At 38.8% G+C, this 19647-nt stretch overlaps 1 protein-coding gene across 5 annotated transcripts in view; it reads left to right on the forward strand.

The window, feature by feature from the left end:
- Positions 1–18111, forward strand: part of pparg (peroxisome proliferator-activated receptor gamma) — a 32836-nt gene extending 14725 nt beyond the window's left edge. For 3 of the 5 annotated variants that reach the window (XM_037100874.1, XM_037100872.1, XM_037100877.1), the window contains exons 2-9: positions 2772–3068; positions 3375–3541; positions 7544–7682; positions 11770–11969; positions 14714–14831; positions 15162–15322; positions 15441–15684; positions 16679–18111. In XM_037100874.1, the coding sequence (XP_036956769.1) occupies positions 2777–3068; positions 3375–3541; positions 7544–7682; positions 11770–11969; positions 14714–14831; positions 15162–15322; positions 15441–15684; positions 16679–16926 (1569 nt within the window). In that variant the 5' untranslated portion in view covers positions 2772–2776 and the 3' untranslated portion in view covers positions 16927–18111. The remainder of the gene's footprint in view (positions 1–2771; positions 3069–3374; positions 3542–7543; positions 7683–11769; positions 11970–14713; positions 14832–15161; positions 15323–15440; positions 15685–16678) is intronic. The other 2 variants (XM_037100875.1, XM_037100873.1) reach the window with 1 other exon arrangement.
- The last annotated feature ends 1536 nt before the right edge of the window (positions 18112–19647 follow it).

Below are 19647 nucleotides of genomic sequence, written 5' to 3' on the forward strand. Positions count from 1 at the left end.
CTTGATGCCAACCAGCACACAAGTTGCTCCAATGCTCCGTCTATATTAGGTTCGGATCAGCTGGCTACCGGCCAACACACGGAAAAATAACCAGGTTTCTCTGGTTATAAATAGTCAGCATTTTCCCCTGTAGCAGCTTCCAAGGCAGTGGAAGCTACAGCTGGCTGACACATACGCAGATACACACACATACACAGATATGAGCACACACTCCTCTTTCTCCCTCTTGTTCTGAAACAATGTCAGAGTCGAATTTTAAGTGGATCCCCCGCTAATTTTCACTGCCGCAGTCCAAACAAGTGAAAAGGAAACAATAAGTAGTTGAGAAAAGGAGGATGTTTGCTCCGCGGGGATGTTTTGCCAAGTAATTTGGAGCCGAGTCAAGCTGTTTCTATACCTGGTGCTACTGTGCCATCGGAGTATTGCTATTTTAGTTTTGTCCTGTTGCATAATTCATCGCATTCTTTGTTACATTTTTTTTTCCAAATCGGGTACTTGAGGTTGATTAGCGGAGGTTTATTTTAAGAATCAGTGTTGGTTACAAAAGGTTGTTTGGCAGGCCAGGTGGTTCAGTGCAAAGACCTTTTACTCTATTGATTATTTATAAACTGTTGCTGGTTTGTCTCTTCCTTTTTCTTGAGTTTAAAACAAGGTCAGAATTCAGGAATGGCTTTCGCCTTCTTAAAATACAAAAAAGAAGTGTGGGAAAACAGAAGTGTTCCCAGAATTTATATTTAGAAAACAAATGGATCAGCCTTTCCTTTGCTACGGGGGAGAAACTATGAACATGAAAAGAGTTTTGATTTGAGAATGAGAGAGCAAAAATTCTGATGTGTCTAAAGGATATCTCTGGTGATGTTTTTTATTCCTCTTGTCAACAAATTCCAACTAAGATCAGAACCAACAAGCTGATGTCGAGTATCCAAACCCTGATACAGCTTATTCAGTGTTCCACACATCTTAATTATGTGCATAAACTATTAGAAATACACAAAATGAGCCACATTGCCGCACTGGGTGAGTCGTTCTGTCATAACAACAAACATGGACACTGTGGTGAATTTTAGTCGATCCACCTAAACCAGTCTGCTGCAGTAAATTCTCTGCATCAGATATGTATGAAATATACTCATTAATATGAATGGTATAAAGTTTGCTAAAAAAGCAGAACTCTATTGCCATATTTTAGTAGGGTAGTGAAAATAGAAAAATTGGGTGACACAGTGTTGGTTTTGGACTCTTGATTGTATTTTTCTGGATGCTTTATCCTTTGATATTACATTTGTAATTTTTATGTTGCCATATTTCAAGAATATAATCTTTTTCTGCCTTTAGTTTGTAATAGATTGAAACACTCTTAGTTGTAAGGCCTGTAGTTTTCCAATACCACATTAACAATTAAATACATCCCATGAACAAGATATTATAAAAAAAAAAAAACCAAAAAAAAAACCAAACAAACCCTGATTTAAGAGCTGTGTGTGTGGTGTGGATTGCATTCATGGTGACTGGACTTTGACCATCTCGCTAGATTTCTCTCCTCCAATGTCAGAGTTACACATTATAATGACTGTAGAGCATTCATCCATTTGTATTTGAGAAGTAGAATAGTAGTGAATGATAATAATGTATTTTTGTCAACAGAATTGATTGAAACACAAAAACAAACAATAAATTGACCCTTAAGACAAGTGTGCATAGCTAATTTTTGTTGTGGTAATGAAGTGAATAAAATAGTCCCAAGTGTTCAGCACAAAGCACAGAGTTGCTCTGCTTTTCCCATTAATCAAATTTGACCGCCCTCTGGCACATGTAGCCACATCTGATGCGTTTTTGAAGCAGCGGTGCCTGAAGTGATGAGTCTCAGTGTGATCAGAGCTTCTCAATATATGTAGGCCCTGTAATTTGTTTTCTGTCTATCCCATAAACATTGCCTGCTGCTGTAAATTCTTGATAGTTCTCCAAATCCACGGCTAAAAATAGGCCCCAGCAACTTGACTTGTACTTGAGTAACGTTGACTAAAAGCCAAGCTTTTTGAGGAAATTAGCCATCTTTTATATATAATTGTGAAAGATTTATATATTTAGTAGGAATAAATGGGCTTGCATCTGATAGCCACTGACATGTATCAAAGTTGTTGGTCGCTAGCTAAGTAAATCATTTAATAATGCTGACTACAGCCTTCCTAAGAAATAATAATAAAATCCCTAGGAGTTGAAAAACATTTCAGTGTGACATGAATCTCTGACATCCTTGGCTTGACAGACGGAGGCTCAAGCCGTCCCTGCTTTCTGGGTGCTTTGGTTGAGCAAGCACACGTCGTGCCACCCAAACAGCAACAGAGGAAGACAGTGTTTTGAGCTAAAGAGACGTTCCTCAGGGTTCATCTTGTACTCTCTGTGACACAATCTGACTCCTTCTAGATAAGAGACTGCAGGAATGAGCTGGGGGTCCGGTGTTGTGTGTGTGTCTGTGTGTATGTGTGTATACATTGTTTATATTTTGGGCGTTTCTGAGCAGACATGTTTAATCATTAACATTATGACAAACTCAGCATGTTGGCTTGTTTATGAGTTTTTTCACAGTCATCGTTCTTCCTATGTTTCACATTTCCTTTTCTATCTCATCCTCCCTTCTCTCTAACTCTTCCTCCTCCTCCCCTCATCTCTCAAGATCTTTTAAGTGCTGTTTTCTTTTAACAAGGCCACATACAGTCAACAGAGGATATTGCATCAGCTGTCTCGTCACTGCTTCATCTCTCTCCCCACAGCAGACATGGTGGACACCCAGCAGCTCCTCGCCTGGCCTGTCGGTTTCAGTCTCAACGCCGTGGACCTGTCAGAGCTGGACGACAGCTCCCACTCCCTTGACATGAAGCATTTGTCCACGTTGGACTACACTTCCATCTCCTCCTCCTCCATCCATTCATCGCTGTCTCCCTCGGTCATATCCTGCATGTCCCCTGCCGGCGTGGCCTATGACCCCAGTCCACCACAGGGTGAAGAACACCTTACCAACATGGACTACACAAACATGCACAGCTACAGGACGGAGCTGGACACACACAGTAAGTCCAGTCTGTGGAATTGATGGCCAACCAGAGCTTAATCTGTTTTTTTATGGTGATTATATGCACGTACACCAGGCTTTAAAGCTCAATTCTTCTGCAGGGGTGGAAAATGAGTCATTTGCAACTTGTTTTCAGTTCATCAAGTCTTCGCACAAGAGATCTTTGATGCAAAAATGCATCACGTTTATAATCTAGAGAAGAGTCGATCAAGATCTTGACTTGTGCTGAGGACCTGTGCATAAGAGGTCAAGTAAGAAAGTTCTACCTACTCAGTATCCTACCCAATGATGTTTCTTTTATCAGACACGATTAAACGGGAGCCGGAATCACCTCCACAGCTCTCCGACAGTCCTGTGTTCTCCAAGCTCCAGGACGATACTCCAGCGTCAACGCTGAACATCGAGTGTCGTGTGTGTGGAGATAAAGCGTCAGGGTTTCACTACGGCGTCCATGCCTGCGAGGGCTGTAAGGTAAGAATTAAATGTATCATGTGGTGTAAATAAGGTGTACTGGGGGAGAATGTATAGCCAGTGTTTAAACACTGCATTACACCAGGAGAAGGCAGCGTCAAATGATTTTTTCATTATCAATATATCTGCAGATTATGTCCTCAATTAATGAAGGTGAACATCACTTCAGAACCTAGAGTTATTCGGTTTACTCTCTCAAAAGCAGTGATGAAGGAGCTTCGTGAGTTCAAGTTAGAGGTACTTTGAGGTACCTTATCTGAGTATTTCCTGGATATTTTTATTTTTATTTATACTTTTACTCCACTACATTTAAGAGGCAAATGAATCAATAATTATAATGTGATATTATTTATTTGTAATTGTACAAGTATTATTTTGGTACTTATGCTATTTTTCTGCTTAAACTTTTGTCTTCCTACTAAACTAAAAATGTGAATAAATGATTGTAACAGAGAATTCCTACAAGATCTGAGTACTTTTTCAACCTGTGCTCAAATACAAATACAAGAGCACGAAATCCTTGCAGTTATTAGCCTGGAACTAGCCTATGTTTAGCTATGTTTGCCTAAAAGTCGTTTCATAGGATTTTGTTGTAGAACACTGACAACAGTATCATTTAATAACTCTGACCAAAACACAGTTTCCCTAGTAAATAAAAATAAATTGCCTAAAAGTTGAACGTGTATGCTTATATATTCCTCAATTAACAATCAGTGACACATTTCAACACCTGGTGCAGTCCGCTCCGCTCCAAAAGTTCTAATCCAACATTATTGGCCCCATACTGTCTCCGTTGACTGGGTGCCCTGGTTTTGAAATCACACAGCCAGCCTAAGCAGAGCTCCGCTGTCACAGTGTTATTTTATTTCCACATATATGTCTATGAACAAAATCAGTTCTTCTCTCTTTGTTTGATTGATTTTGGCCACCGATCAGTTAAGAGATCATATTGTGGTTTAAAATGCAGTGCACAGCAGTGGAAAATAATTTGATTATCACTCTCAAAAAGTAATGCTCAAGATCTAGAGGGAAAACAATTGACAGTCGTACCACTTCAGAGTCATGTCAGGAAATGGTAAAGGGTGTTGCCATTTCTACTGCCAGTGTCTTTTTTTTGTCACCGTGTTTCACTCTTCGGTGAAACATGCTGGTGGAATAAATAATTCTATACTGCATGGAGACAAGGGTACAGTTTTTCATCCTTTTGATGTCTGTCACTTTAACCACAAGACCCATACATTGTTTTCCACTCTGCAAGAGCCCATCAAGGCTCATGTGCAACCCTCAGTCTGTCTGTCTATCTGTCTGTCAGTACAGAGTATAAATAACTAATAGAGTGGGGGTGAAGTTTCACACTTATTTCCATTTTCTTTGAAATATTGAGACATGATAAGAAGAGGAGCTATAAATTATGACACTGTCTTCTGAAGACATATGAGATGGATTCTCAAAAGCAGCAGTGCTACTACGAATTTTTTCTTTTTTTTTCCACAAGTGTGAATTTACTCCAGACTGATGATAAACAAAAACAAAAGCACATGCTCTGTTTCTGTCTCATTCAGCAAGTCTCTGCAGCATAAGAAAACGTTAAGACTTTGAATACAATACAGTAGATTTTGTTAGATTAGAAACTTTATTTTTACAAGACAACTTAATTACATGTTTACAAGTTACATTACATTACATATTATTTAAGGTTACAACAGTTTGTTTTTAATAATTGAATATGAAAATTTCCATTGCATTCTGGAGGAAAAAAACATTCACTATGATATCATCAAAGAGATAGGAAAGTGTGATATTCATGTAGGGGCCAAAAAAACAGAAACACTTGCATGATGTAACTCAGTGAAATAATTACGACACGTTTCACCATGAACAAGGACTTTATTTTTGTCCCACGTACACCAATCTTCTGCCGTGATGCTTATTATCAAATGAGCCATTTACTCCTGTTTAAGGAGCAGTTTCTCAAAAATAGAGTGAGCAACCTTTTAGCCTAGTTTTGAAAATGAGCGTATGTGTTTATGACTGGAAGAGGAGACCACTGTTGTAAAAAGTAAAGATTTTGTGTTCAAATATGATATATAACAAAAGTTAAAGTCATCCACACAAATAGTAGAATAAATGTCTATAAATGTCTGATAATACATGTGATAAAGTATCAGAAGTATTTTTCTGGCAATAAACGGACTCCAGTAAGTTACAGTAAAGAAATATATACACGTGTGTGCTGTTTATACAGTCGATTATCAGAACTGATATTCTTTTTTTTCTGAGTATTGGAACTCAGAATTTTACTCAAGTACAGTACTTGAGTAAATGTACTTACCTTCACTTGCTGAGAGCCACACACAGGGATCAATACATGGAAGTTTAAAAGTGAGATAAGTCATAAACAGGACACCAACTTATCCCTTTATAATGCTCAACTGTCTTCAAAAATATTGCTTTTTGTTTGAGCATTTACTCAATTACACAATATGTTTCAAAGCTTTATATTGTGTTGGAATTATAATGGACTGCATTGCATTTCAAGAATTTCTTAAGATTGTGACAACCTCACAACAAAAGTTAACAAATTAAAGGGAAAGCCTGAATGACTGAGCAGAAAGAGAAGTGCACATGCTTTCATACAGGACACAAGCAGGCATTGAATGGTTTAATGAGAGTAGAAACGAAATGAATGGGAGAATGGGAAGAGTTCCAGAGGGTGGGCGGGTTCTATTTGTTTTCCCTTCAAATAATCACCGATCTCTTTTTTTAGTACAACAAAATACAACAACACCAATCACAGCCTTGATCTTTACAACAGAGTTAGCACCTCTCTGACACTATAGGGACTGTGTTGTTGGATTTACTATAAGGCACAGGGGTTTCTGGGGTTTTTTTGTCCACTCAGTTTAAGTCATACTGTACCTCCAGAGGCTGAATGAAGGTAAGGTACAGAAGTCATTGTTCTGCTGAAGTCTCAGGGGAGACTCACCAGAAGAGGGGGTCAGCCAAGCAGGCAAACGCTTAATTGTTTCAAAACAGAAAACATTCTTTATTGAGGTGGAGTCTTGACCCCCTTTAACTTCCTCTTTCTTTAAATAACCTACGATTAAAAAAAGGAGCATCTGTGGACCACAGGAATGCAGATGCCATACACACCAGTGTTCACATAGAGTCCAGATGTTGATTTGTACGCTGACAGGAAAAAACTCTCCTCATAAAGCTCACAGCCCTCAGTTTTTTTCTTTTTGAGTCTATTTGTCTTCAATTCATCTCCCCATTAGCTTTCTTAGTCAGCATAGACAAACACTGCAGCTGTCAACAAACTCGTGACTGTGCAGCGTAGGAGTGAGCGTTGGGAGTTTGACCAGGGCTGCATAGTTAATAGCTGAGATAAGCGCAAGTCTTATGGCTCCTTTGGTCCTAAGGTTGAAAACATCAAAGCACGAATCCACCCTGAAACACAATTACCTTTAAACAGACTGATTGACTTCCTAACAGATTAGAAAGAGCCAGATATCTAATCTGCATTTATCAGTCAGTAGATGATGCATGGAGCTAACAAGAAAATTGAACCATATGATGAATATTGAAGTAGAGCATGTCAAACCAAAATTATTTGTTTTGCTTTTAAAGAGAACGTGGATCTAGTTTTCCATTTAATCAATTATTTTTTCTGTCCCATTTGCCTTTAGGTTTTCTCCGAATACAGATAAAAAATTTTATTTTAAGTATTTAGAAGGTTTGTACAGCATTAGGAGAAGAAGAGTGAAATCAATGAATCATATTTTAATTGTCTTATTTTCCAACACAAATTGTCTCTCAATCATATTTTTTCCATTTTATTATAGATAATAGTTAAACATTAAAATGCATATTTCCTGCTGAAATGTGTCAGAAACCGCTTACCAGTTCCAAGATAAAGGAGCATGATCAGCAGTGTAGAGCAAATGTTTTCAGTGGCAACATCTGAAGTAATTCTCTCTTTCTTTTTTCTTTTCTTCGTAGGGTTTCTTCAGACGCACAATCAGGTTAAAGTTGGTGTACGATCACTGTGATCTCCACTGTCGCATTCACAAGAAGTCCCGCAACAAGTGTCAATACTGTCGCTTCCAGAAGTGCCTCAATGTCGGCATGTCACACAACGGTAAGATAGTGAAACTGTTGCACACACCTTTAAGAAACAGTCGATGTACAATCCCATACGTGTGTTGTGCTTGATTCATTTGTAGTAAGATAAGAAGATGTACATTGCATATAAAACATGTTTCAGTTGGGCCATGAAAAGCTGAAATGTTTCTGTACATTCAGGTGTCTTCCTGCTCACTATAAATAAGCAGATGCTGTTTAAGACGAATTCTTCTCTGAGGCTCAGGAAACGCCTCCTTGCAGACCACCTCTGCTGATGCCCTCTGAGAACGGCACAGCAGCAACATTTTCACCACACTGCTGCCAATTTGGTCTTTGAGGTGTGGTGTTGATAAATGCAACGACGTGCAAGTGCACCACAGCCTTATTTGTTGTCATTTGCTTCCTCGTGCTTCAGTTCCCAGCACATGTGCAATGCTCCTGCCCCGCCAACAGATTTAAAATTAAATTGTGGTTTAGAGCTATCTTTAAGACCTCTTCTCCAGAGTTCAGACCACCAGAATCGAAACGGCAGCAGGTGTTTAGTTGTTTGGTAAACCTCTTGAACTGAACAATCGAGCCACAGTAATCACTAGACTGGTTCTCTTTTCTTCACCTGAATATTTTAAGCTAAAATCCTTTTTCAATCAATACATTGTCAAGATATATAGATCTGGAGTGTAGTGACAGCTATGATGGTGGATATGGCGATATTCATGAATGAAGTACAAGGCGCTCTCGTCTTTACTGCTGTTTGAATGTGTGGAAAGTTATTGATAGCACCCAAGAAATACGCTTATTGTTTACAATAAGTTTGCGCATCAGTGATGTAATCTCTGGTCAAATGCTCACTGTGCTGCCTTCATGGACCTGTCAGAAATTTCATAACTACAACCTGAGTGTGCTGGAACAATTTATACAGGTCGCATATGACAGAAGTGGTCAGGACTTCACAGAATCCCAAAAGTTTCTTTGTCCATGACATTTTTTTGTTTTAATATACACTGGTGTAAATTTCAATTAAAGTTTACAAGCAAGACCAGAAAAACAAATAAATAATGCAATTTGTGAGTGCAAAAGTGGAAACCTTGTTCAGCCATGATGCACCCACACAGATGTTCTCACCTACAGTAATACAGCATGGCTGGGTAGAACTGCGCCAAATACTGCGAGGCTGCCGTGACCTCCCACACTCACATACCTGTGGGATGATCATTTGTGCCATCAATCCATCTGCAGTTTCCTGTTGCTTTACTGCTGTTTAGCATCAATAGCTGTATTTAAGGTTTTCAGTAGCTTTGCACTTTATATGTACAGTATTTGTATGTGCTCTGATGTGATTATAACTGCATTATGTATTTATTTGAAATTATTCAAACATTTCCCTCTGCACTGCCTGCCATCATACATTGTGTCTTCCTCCTCTAGTTTGAAGTAATCATGGCTAACTCTGATGACTTCAAATTAAACTTTCCCTTCCTTTACTTCCTAAAAAACGTGATTTTTCAGCTGCAGAATAAGTTGTTAGCTTTTGTTGTCCACTCGAGTCTGTTTTTATATCTTGATGACGATCCTCCCCAGGTGAGTTTCATCATGAATGTCTCAACTGTGTAGGCGTGCACATGTTGTGGTTGATTGACATCTCCCTGACTCGCCTGTTAGTTTTGTTACACCTGTTTGGGTGGGACTGTGTTAACTCTTTATGCATAAACATTGAAGGATTTCTGAAAATGATCAGCATAGCTTTGCACAACTTGAGTCTGAAACTCATATTTACCTTTCGTTCAACAAAAGTGCTTCTTACTCTGCACTAAAGAAATATCTGGTGGATGGGTCTGACATCATAAATCTCCGGTGCATCACAGTTTCTATTGGCTGGCCGTTCACATTCATACAGTCTGTAACATACTACATTTAAAGAGAAAGTTAGCAAAAGACAATTATTAAATTATTTTAAAATATTTGCAGAGATGCCAATGCCAATTATGTTCTTATGCTACTTAAATCTGCAACTACTCACTTCAGTTACTCAGCCTGCTGAAGGGAAGTTAGACAGGAACTAACACCTACTAATCGCACTTTTCCGCAATGAAGATTGAAATCCAGAGTGACAGTTTGTCATTTCGATTTTGACAATCCCCTAGTGATTTTCTGAACATTTCTGATTGGAGCTCCATCAATGTTTCAAAGGTTTGCTGTTTTTCTTTGTTATTTATGATAGCAAACAAAGAAAGAATACGTGTATACAAAGAATATTTGGGTTTTGGACTGTTGAATGGATAAAGCAATTCAAGAGATCACTTTGTGGTCTGAAATTTTTGACAAGCCTTTTTCAACACTTTTCTCACAAGTAATCAATTAATTGTCAAAATGTTCAGCAGATTAAGGTGCTCTGTTCATCTGCTGACCTGTGTATTTGACAGTGTGTGGTCTCATTATCATGAGCATCAACTGGAATTTCTGACAGTTTTGAACCATCCAACAACTGTTTTTTTTGGGGGGTTTTTTTTTTTTCAGATCTATTTCAGAAAATCATTGCCAATGCGAAAATTGTGCTTTATCCATAGAGTGTACCCATGTCATTCTCTGCCCTTTACTGAGAAGTTAGTATTGCTATTTTAGTCCTTCAAGGGACATTATGGCTCTGTGGTATCCACTGGAGGCTTTGTATCTACAGCATGCTATCTCACAAAAATCCACTTAATTGTTTGTTCTCCCTGCCTCGTCCTTCCCCCCATGTCACTCTAAAGCTATTTCACGAGGTTCAGCTTTGTAGGTCAGCTCTGTGTGGGTTTTTTTTTTTATTTAATCAATGATTGACATCTCAGCGTACATAGACCACAACTGATTTCTCCAACTTGCTGTGTCACTGCTGCGGGCTCATTGCCAGCTGGTGGTAGGTCCACTTTAGTTTGTATTCATTTGCTTAAGGTGTGCTTTTATCACACAGTCAGCATTACACAACCACGTCAACACTGCAGTAAATGCAGAGTGCAGGTTTGAATGGAGGGATAATTAATGACTTCCACCAACAGGAAAAAACATTTTGTAACTTAGCATCAGATTTCAGTCAGATTATAAAGAACATTTTCACCACATTGACCATAAAATCTAGATTAGATTTAGATTTTTGTTAAGTATAATACTACTTGAATAAATTAAGATAAACCTGAGTAATGAATCTAATTGGAAAAATAACATAATATGTAGCCTATTGTCTCTGATCGGAAGAAGTAAAACAACTTTAGAACCACAAATTAAAGTGGCATATCTACTTTAATGATCAATGCAGCAGCTAAACAGAGAAAGTGTTTCACATCTCATAAAACAATGACATTGCTATAGTATAAGTGATGTAACAATGTACAAGTGAGTTAAATGTAACAAATCCAGGCACAACAGGTGGAAAAAAAACACAGAATAGAAACTTTGCTTTAAAATGTATGAGATTGTTTTTCAGGTTTTGCGAATTTTACCAATTAATTAGATACGTAAAGGCATTATTAGAGGAAAGTACAACTTGTAATTGCCTCATAAGATACACGTCATAAAACCACAAGTGGAAAAATGTGTCATGTGCCGGTGGCAATTTCCCTTTTGATTGACTGGTATGTTGGAAAAAGCCGTGTGAGTCATTGGTAGAAGTTGTAGATCAATCCAAAGACATTCAGTTTGGTATCACCTATAACTAAGTAAAACAGGGAAAGTGTCTCACTCAAAAAGCTGGGCTAGGCATGACGTCTCTGCTTGAAAGACTGATGTCAGAATAGTTGCTGTTAATTCACAAATAGATTGCTGTTATGGGACTTTGGAGACTGAATCTCAATGTTCTCTTAAAATCAGATATATCAAATTTGCATAGGTGTTCAGAAAATACTTGTTATGAATCACTGCTTTTCTTTGTTGTTTACCTTAAAAATCCAAAGTGGAGTCTTGTAAAATTTCACAGTAGATGGACATGACTGTTTAATGTTTTGTATGTGTCGTGGGCATGTAGTCCATGAGCGTGTTTAGGATACATGTGCTCTTTTTTTACTGTATCTGCCTGCCTGTGTCCGTCCGTGCACTAATGTGTGTTGTTTCTGTCTGTCCGTTTCCTTTCCCAGCCATTCGTTTTGGCCGGATGCCCCAGGCAGAGAAGGAGAAACTGCTGGCTGAGTTCTCGTCCGACATGGAGCACATGCACCCCGAGGCAGCAGATCTGAGAGCTCTGTCCCGGCATCTGTACGAGGCCTATCTGAAATACTTCCCCCTCACCAAGGCCAAGGCCAGGGCCATCCTCTCTGGGAAGACCGGAGATAACGCGGTAGGCAGCACTGCCTTAATTCTACTCTACTTTTATATTTTTGTATGTATAATGAGGGAGAATACTGCACAGTTCTTATATTCACAGGATACTGTCAGTACAGTGTGCACTGTACAACACATTTTAGACTCTTCTTGGCTGTTGACCCTGTTGGCCTTTTCTCCACCTTTATAAATGTGTACTGTGCAAATCTGTATGTTTTTTATGATTTTCAGTCTTAGAATATCACAAGTAATCCAACCACAAGACAGCACATATTGCCCATTTATACTTAAATATAACAGTTAAAAAGAGCTATGTAGCAGAGCAAAAATCACATAGTTTTTAATGCTTCCAAGACTCTAATAATATTACACAAATACCTTTTTTATTATGTTAAATGACAATATCTTCATGTACACAAGCATTAAATCAGAGATAGAATTTGGGATTTAGTGGTAAACAATACAAATTGACCATGAATACTATGACTGTATTTTTTGCGAGCATTGGCTTCATGTTACTGCATTTAGTTTAGATAAACGAGGTGTTTTATTGCTGCTCCAACAGGAAAAGTAGGCTGACTGGTTTTTACATGTCTTGGCTGTTAGAAACATCTCAGGTTACAGTGGTCAAGCTATGCAACAGAATAATACGACCTCTCAGGAGTCTGATTTACAGTAATCGCTTCAACATTCTGACTTAAAATGTCAAGCTAATTTTTTAAGACATTTGGTAATTTAAACAAGTGGACTGTCAGCGAATGTGTTGGCCAAAACCATGAACATGTGAGATATCATCTGTATCTTTGTTTTTGTACTTAAAGTCTTGAGATATTGAATCTCAGTGTTTAAAAGACATTTAATCAAGAAATTCATATCAAGTAAATTACAGTTGGCAGATAAAAGAAAATTGTAGTGAATGTATTATAATGACCTACAGTGTGTATAAAAGCAAGCAATAAGAACAACACGGAATATAGTCGTCGTTATTCCAACTTGATAACTCAATCTGAAAGTAGCAAGTGATCAGATAATTCAGCGATCTGTTAAATGTTATCAAACATCTGATTCAAATAAATATATGGGATTATTTCTACATAACTGTCTCACATGACCAACTGGACCCTTTTGAAATGTCATGACATTTGACAGGTACATCCAAGCCCATGGATCAAGCGCTTAAAAATATATTTACATTTAAATCAATTATCATGTTAATTTGTCTCATATGCACAGAAAATTTCAAATGAAGGTGTCAATTGCGTGCTCCAATATCTGAAGACCAACTGTGCAAGCAGCGTTTTCCCTGCTTCTACTGTTTCCTGCTTCTCTCTGCTAGGTCGGATGAGTTCAAGGCTTCCTTCATCTGATTGTTATGACTGTTCATGACACACCAAGAGCAGCCAAATGGCTCTGAATCCTCTGTTGATTCTGGATTATTTACAAAACCACAAAGACCCTCCTGAAACTAATTTAAAGTCAATGATTTTTATCTTTTGTCGAACACATGTGGGGCCTTAATATCAGTCGATGTACAATCAGACTCAAGACTCAACATCAGAGTGTAAAAAATAAAGAAAAACTTTCACAGTTCTTCCTCTAAATAATGACATATTTCTTGAAAAGTTAGTTTGACCAGAATCCTTTCTTTTGTACAATGAATTAGCAATTAAAGGTGGATAACCGTCATGTTTCTGTGATTTGCCTGATCACGTGTAACCTTCAACCAGACAACTATCATTTGACTCACTAGATAAACAAGCCTAATTGCCATGAGATATGGCAACCTTGGCCAGATAACTCAGTAGTAGGAAAGTGTTTTTGACGTGTGTGTTTGATTCAACTTTTGTAGCAATGGTTAATTTTTAAGCAAGAAAATGTACTGATGTGCTCATGGATGTCAAGTCAAGTAAAGTTAATTTGATTTGATTTACTCAAAATCAGAAATCACGTTGCTGATGTAGATCCTTGATTTGAGTAAGGAGAATCTCCCTAAATATCAAACACTTAGCGGGGGGAAAAAATTTGAAAAACCTGAGGTAGAGCCACAGAGGGGGGGAAATGTGGATCCAAAATGAGAACTGAGTAGAACGAGTTTGGGTAGTTAAATATAATCCAGAGGTTCTCTACTATTCACTAAGTCTATAGCAACAAAAGTGTAATTAATGGAGAATGGGTGTGTTATGATGCACATGAATGGGTTTATTTTAAAATTGGCAACCTCGAACTTCCTTCTGAGACTAATAAATTGTTGCACAGGCAGCACATGAACCAAAAAAAAAAAGAATCACTTACATAAGAAGTGATTTTTCACATCATAACATTTGCTGAGAATTGCTTTACTGCCCTGTAGGATCTCTCATTATTCATTTTACCAGTATGAAAAAGGAAGATTTAGGCATGTGAATGGGTCCATTCATCGTTCAGGCCGGTGCATGTCTGTGCCCGTGTTTTAACAGCGAGCGCGACTTTAACTCAGTTAAGCTTCACTTACCTGGAGATGGTGTTTTTGTCTGCCTCGGCCTGCAGCTAAGATTTATTTACTTTGTCCATCAGACGTATGGGATGTGCACTGTTTGCTTTTGCAGGTCTGACGAATGAGCCAAGTACACACACAGTATATGTGATTACATTTCTAGTTCACCTGTCCTCAGAGGACCTGCGAGGAGCTGACGCTGTTTCTTTTTTCCTTTTTTTTGTCTACACCGTTTCTTTCTGCCCACTCTTTTTTTATTCTGCCATATTCTTTTTTCCCTCCTGCAGCCCTTTGTCATCCATGACATGAAGTCTCTGATGGAAGGGGAGCAGTTTATTAATTGCAAGCAGCTACCCAACCCGGAGCACCACCAACAAACATCCGCTCTGACATTTGGACATGGAGGTTAGAAGTGCATAATACTCTTGATGTCTGTTTTTGCATAATTTTCCTTTCCATCATTCTATCTACTATAGCTACTATAAATACTATAACATGTTTTTAGATTACCTGATGATTTGATGGAATCAAAGTCACAAATGCAAAAACACAATTTTTTTTCTTTATTTAAAATCAACATATCATCTCATAAAGTTCCCTTCCTTGTTGAATGGGCTTTAAATTTCTGAAGATATTTAAAATAATACACACAGCTGATCTAGTTTTTAATCCTGCGACTGAACTGCCTCACTGGGAATATTAAGTTTTTTCTTTGCATGTCTCATCTGATTTCAGGTGTGACAGGAGCATACCTGGGATTGGAGCATAGCGGTATGGACGCTTTGGAGCTGCGTTTCTTCCAAAGCTGTCAGTCACGTTCAGCCGAAGCGGTGAGAGAAGTGACTGAGTTCGCCAAGAGTATCCCAGGATTCATCGATCTGGATCTCAATGATCAGGTGAGAGGCATGAATTCTGCTGCTGGATTTACCATTGTTCGCTCCAGTCTGTCGTTTTTTTTTTGTTTTTGTTTTTTCAGCATCAGCTCCTCACCACAACCCTTAATCCTTTTCACAGGTAACTTTGTTGAAGTACGGCGTGATTGAGGTCTTAATCATCATGATGGCGCCTCTGATGAACAAAGACGGGACCCTCATCTCCTACGGGCAGATCTTCATGACGCGAGAGTTCCTCAAGAGTCTCAGGAAACCCTTCTGTCAAATGTTGGAGCCAAAGTTTGAGTTCTCAGTCAAGTTCAACGTGCTGGAGCTGGACGACAGTGACATGGCACTGTTTCTGGCTGTCATTATCCTCAGCGGGGGTAAGTGTTGTAGGGTGTGTTATAGATATTATAGATCATAGTAGCCGAGGAAGAGTCTTAATAAAGATGTAATTAAATGTCAACTACAAAGCTGCATGTGGTAGTAAGCTAAGGTTAGCGTTGAGAGTGGACACTGGGGAACAGCATCCGATAAACTGGCACAAACCCCCCCCAACAAAACCGCAGCTTGTCATTTATACTCTGTACGATTTAAACAAACAACATACATACAAGCTAACATGTTAGTGTGCTAAGTAAATAAGTCTTGCAAATTTAGTCTTCTCTGGTGTTTGAGCTAATAAGTTAACCATCTCTTGGATTCATCTTCTTACTGAAAGGAAACTTTGAGCTTGGTGTAGACCTTCTCCTTCTTCTTGGAAAGCATAACAAAAGCTGAAAGAATGAACCCGAAAACACAGCGATGACTTCGCATTTTTTGTACCTCCAGCTCTCAAAGTCAATATTTTTTTAAAATGAGTTTTTGGTTAGATGCCTGAAACAGGATGTGGAGTTAACAGAGGCTTAAAAGATTTTCAGATTTCCTTTGTCAATCAATACCCCATTTTACGTGTCATGTTGCATCATTTCACTGTGAGTATGATGTGTTGTCAGGTGGCTATATATGGAGGCACAGGATGTAATCGCTGATGTTTTTTCCTCTCTCACGCACTCCCGTATTAAAATCCAAACTGTGTGGTCTAATATTGCCGGTGTGCATGTGGCTACTTGATAAAAGTCTGGCCTTGACCTGATGATGGTTCAAATCAGACATTTAAGTCAATAATTAACCTGAAATGACTGAGATTACAGCTTGAAACAAAGATAAGAAAGCTTTTATAAATAGCAATATTGCAGCTTGGTTTGGTCATAAAGGACGGCTAAATTAGGGGATTTCAGCCAATAGATATTAAATGTGTAGTAGTCGTCACCTCTCACTCACAATTTCACATCCTTTTTCACTGATTTGTCCTCCATGTCTCTGTCACTCATCCAGACCGTCCAGGCCTGCTGAACGTGAAGCCCATCGAGCAGCTTCAGGAGACGGTGCTTCACTCTCTGGAGCTGCAGCTGAAGCTAAACCACCCAGACTCTCTGCAGCTGTTCGCCAAGCTGCTCCAGAAAATGACGGACCTGCGTCAGATCGTCACTGACCACGTCCACCTCATCCAGCTGCTGAAGAAGACAGAGATTGACATGTGCTTACACCCACTGTTGCAGGAGATCATGAAGGACTTGTATTAGACTTTAACAAGAGCAAAAAAAAAGAAAAAAAAAAAAAAAAGGACAAGCCACGAAAAGTGTGAAAGAGGGAATAGAGAGATTTTATTATTGAAATCAAGTCTGGTGAAATTAGATGAGAAAGCACTTTGTGCTGCTGGTGTGTTAAAAAGAAAAGGGGAGGTAGCCAGACAGGCTGACTGAAAATGAGAGAGAGATGCGAAAGAACAGGAAAAGAGAAATCAAGGAAAGAAAGCCAGAATCTCAGTGTTAGATCTTGTCTAGACAGCAGCATGTGAATAACTTGCGGTGCACAGTCATTTAGCCACTGCTGAGCCTGGACATTTTGTGAACAAGTGGGCTGCCAACTTAAATACGAAACTAGCGCGTATTGCAACAATCGGGGACGAGCGGCTGTGACTAACTGAAAGTGCGAGGGACTTTCTGATTGGCGAGCTAGAGCTTTAAATTTGTGAGCGCTCGACACAGCCTGCTTCAAGTAGCGAAAAGGAGAAATGTATCACTGTGAATATCTTACACCATGTGTCAAACAGTGTGTCAAGAGTGTGTGTTATTCATGTGCAGCTTATCTACACGCTGAGTTACAACGGTCGCAGGCAGCAGCAGTGTGTACGTGTTTCAATACCTCTGCAAACACGCACAAACGCAGGCTCACGCATACACAAAACAATGAACACCGACAGAACATTTTCTGTTTTGGCGTCAGGGTGATGGTGCTATCTCTTTGTAATCAGCTTTATCCAAAGATAAAAATTAGATTATCGCCTGTAACATATTTCGCTGTCGGTCACCTGCAGAAACTGTGAGAAAGTGTGAAGCCAACAAGGCACATTACCGTGACGGAGCAGTATATGCCATATAGTGCCTTTAAGAGCTGTTTCTTCTTTTTGCCGTTTTTATCTCTTTTTGTGAAATTAATGCCATTTAAAAAAAACATCAGATTACACATGTATAATGTAAAATATATATTCATGTACATAATTTTTATATGGATGAAATTGTCAAACACATTTGACTTATCAGTCTAAGTTTTATTTCAAATCTTTGCAGAAAAAGTGGTTGAACTTTACTATGAAATTATTTTGTATAAATATCTACTTCTTTCCGGCAGACAAAAAGGGAACAGGTGAATACCAGCGAGGGGAGAAAAATAAATTTGATGTAAATAAAATATTTTCTAACTTTTTATTTGATCTCTGGCTCTTTTCTTGTCTCAGGCCTTCTTAACACGTGTACTGTCAAAAGGAGCATGTCTTAATAACGTCTTGTCTTAAAAGCATTCCAGTCACCCAAATTCTTGGAAATCTGTCTTGCAGTCATTACATCAGCTGTCCTCAGTGTCTCTTACCAAACACACACACACACACACACAAATGCACATAACACGCCCATTTGGAACAATTGCAACATGTGAACTCTGCTGAACTGCGCCAGAAGGCCAAAGTCTGTGGATACAGATTTGATCAGCAAGCAGGGAGGTGTTTTTTTGTTGATGTCGTTGTTTTTAAAGAGTTTGACACATTTCTAACACACTCCATCTTTGCCCCTTCTTAAGACAGATACATTAACAGAAAGATTATTGATATAGAGAGGATCGCACGAAATACCAAGGTCAGAGTCAAACTCAGGACATCAACCTGTCATGTCACCTCAACACGCAGGTTCATTTACGCAGAGCTTTCCTTTTGTCTGGCTTTTTGCCATGTTACAAGTGTTCCAGTACAAAACTAACGCATGTTTTCTTCTTCGCTGACGCTTCGCCTCATATGAAGAATTTACGCCCAGATTCACCTTTGGGACCAAGCTCTACAAATGTGAGGATCAGTGGAAAGAACATACAAGTCAGAAGAATCCCAGTGCTCCTATGAGGCACATTAAAAACACCATGTTAATGTGTACTTTAATTATAGACGATACACGGTGAGTGTTTTAGCCATAGAAACATTTTTAGGACTGCGGTACGGAAAGTGAAGTTCAGAGATAATTTTTTCCTTAAACCCTAACATTCTCTCTTTTGGCAGAAAATGTTTAAATCGATGAAGTCTCTGATATCAACAGAAGAATTATCAGGTGAAAACAAACCACATATATGTTTGAAAAGTCGTATCTGAACAAACACACTTGTTTTTTTATGTTATCATTCTTTTTTTTTTTTTTTCTCAAACATAATTTATGGACCTTGGTCTTCGTTTTGAGGTTTCACTCTGTGTCCTCTGTGGAAACAGGAAACAGCTTCCTCTATCTTTTTCTTATACAAACTGTTCGATTAGGTCATATATTTCTGCTCAGGACCTCAGTGTTTTGCTCTAAACTGGAAACACCTGCAGATCCGGGGCTTCGTCACGGCCCTCAAGTTCGCTGACTTCACTTAAGCAGGAAAATACCAAAACTCATGGATCATTTCATCCATTTAAGACACAAAATTGTACCAAAATTGTAATCATGTTCATTACTGAGTATGAGAACCAGTGAACATATTACCGTCCTCACTGTCTAATGCTGCACTCACATCGACGTCGGGTTGAAATGTCCTCAGAGTGTTCAAGGTGCACACAAGCAAAATGCACAGCCGAGGAGAGAAAACAGACGACTTTGTACATTTGAACCCGGGACCTTCTTGTTGTGAGCGAACAATGTTAGCCTCTGGGTCACTGAGCTGCCTTGAAGAAGTGGCAGATGGAGCGACAGGCTCTCTAAATATCAAAACAGTGGAGTCAAAATTAT

The sequence above is a fragment of the Acanthopagrus latus genome, chromosome 6 (genome assembly GCF_904848185.1).
Source record: "Acanthopagrus latus isolate v.2019 chromosome 6, fAcaLat1.1, whole genome shotgun sequence".
In the NCBI taxonomy this organism is placed as follows: domain Eukaryota; kingdom Metazoa; phylum Chordata; class Actinopteri; order Spariformes; family Sparidae; genus Acanthopagrus; species Acanthopagrus latus.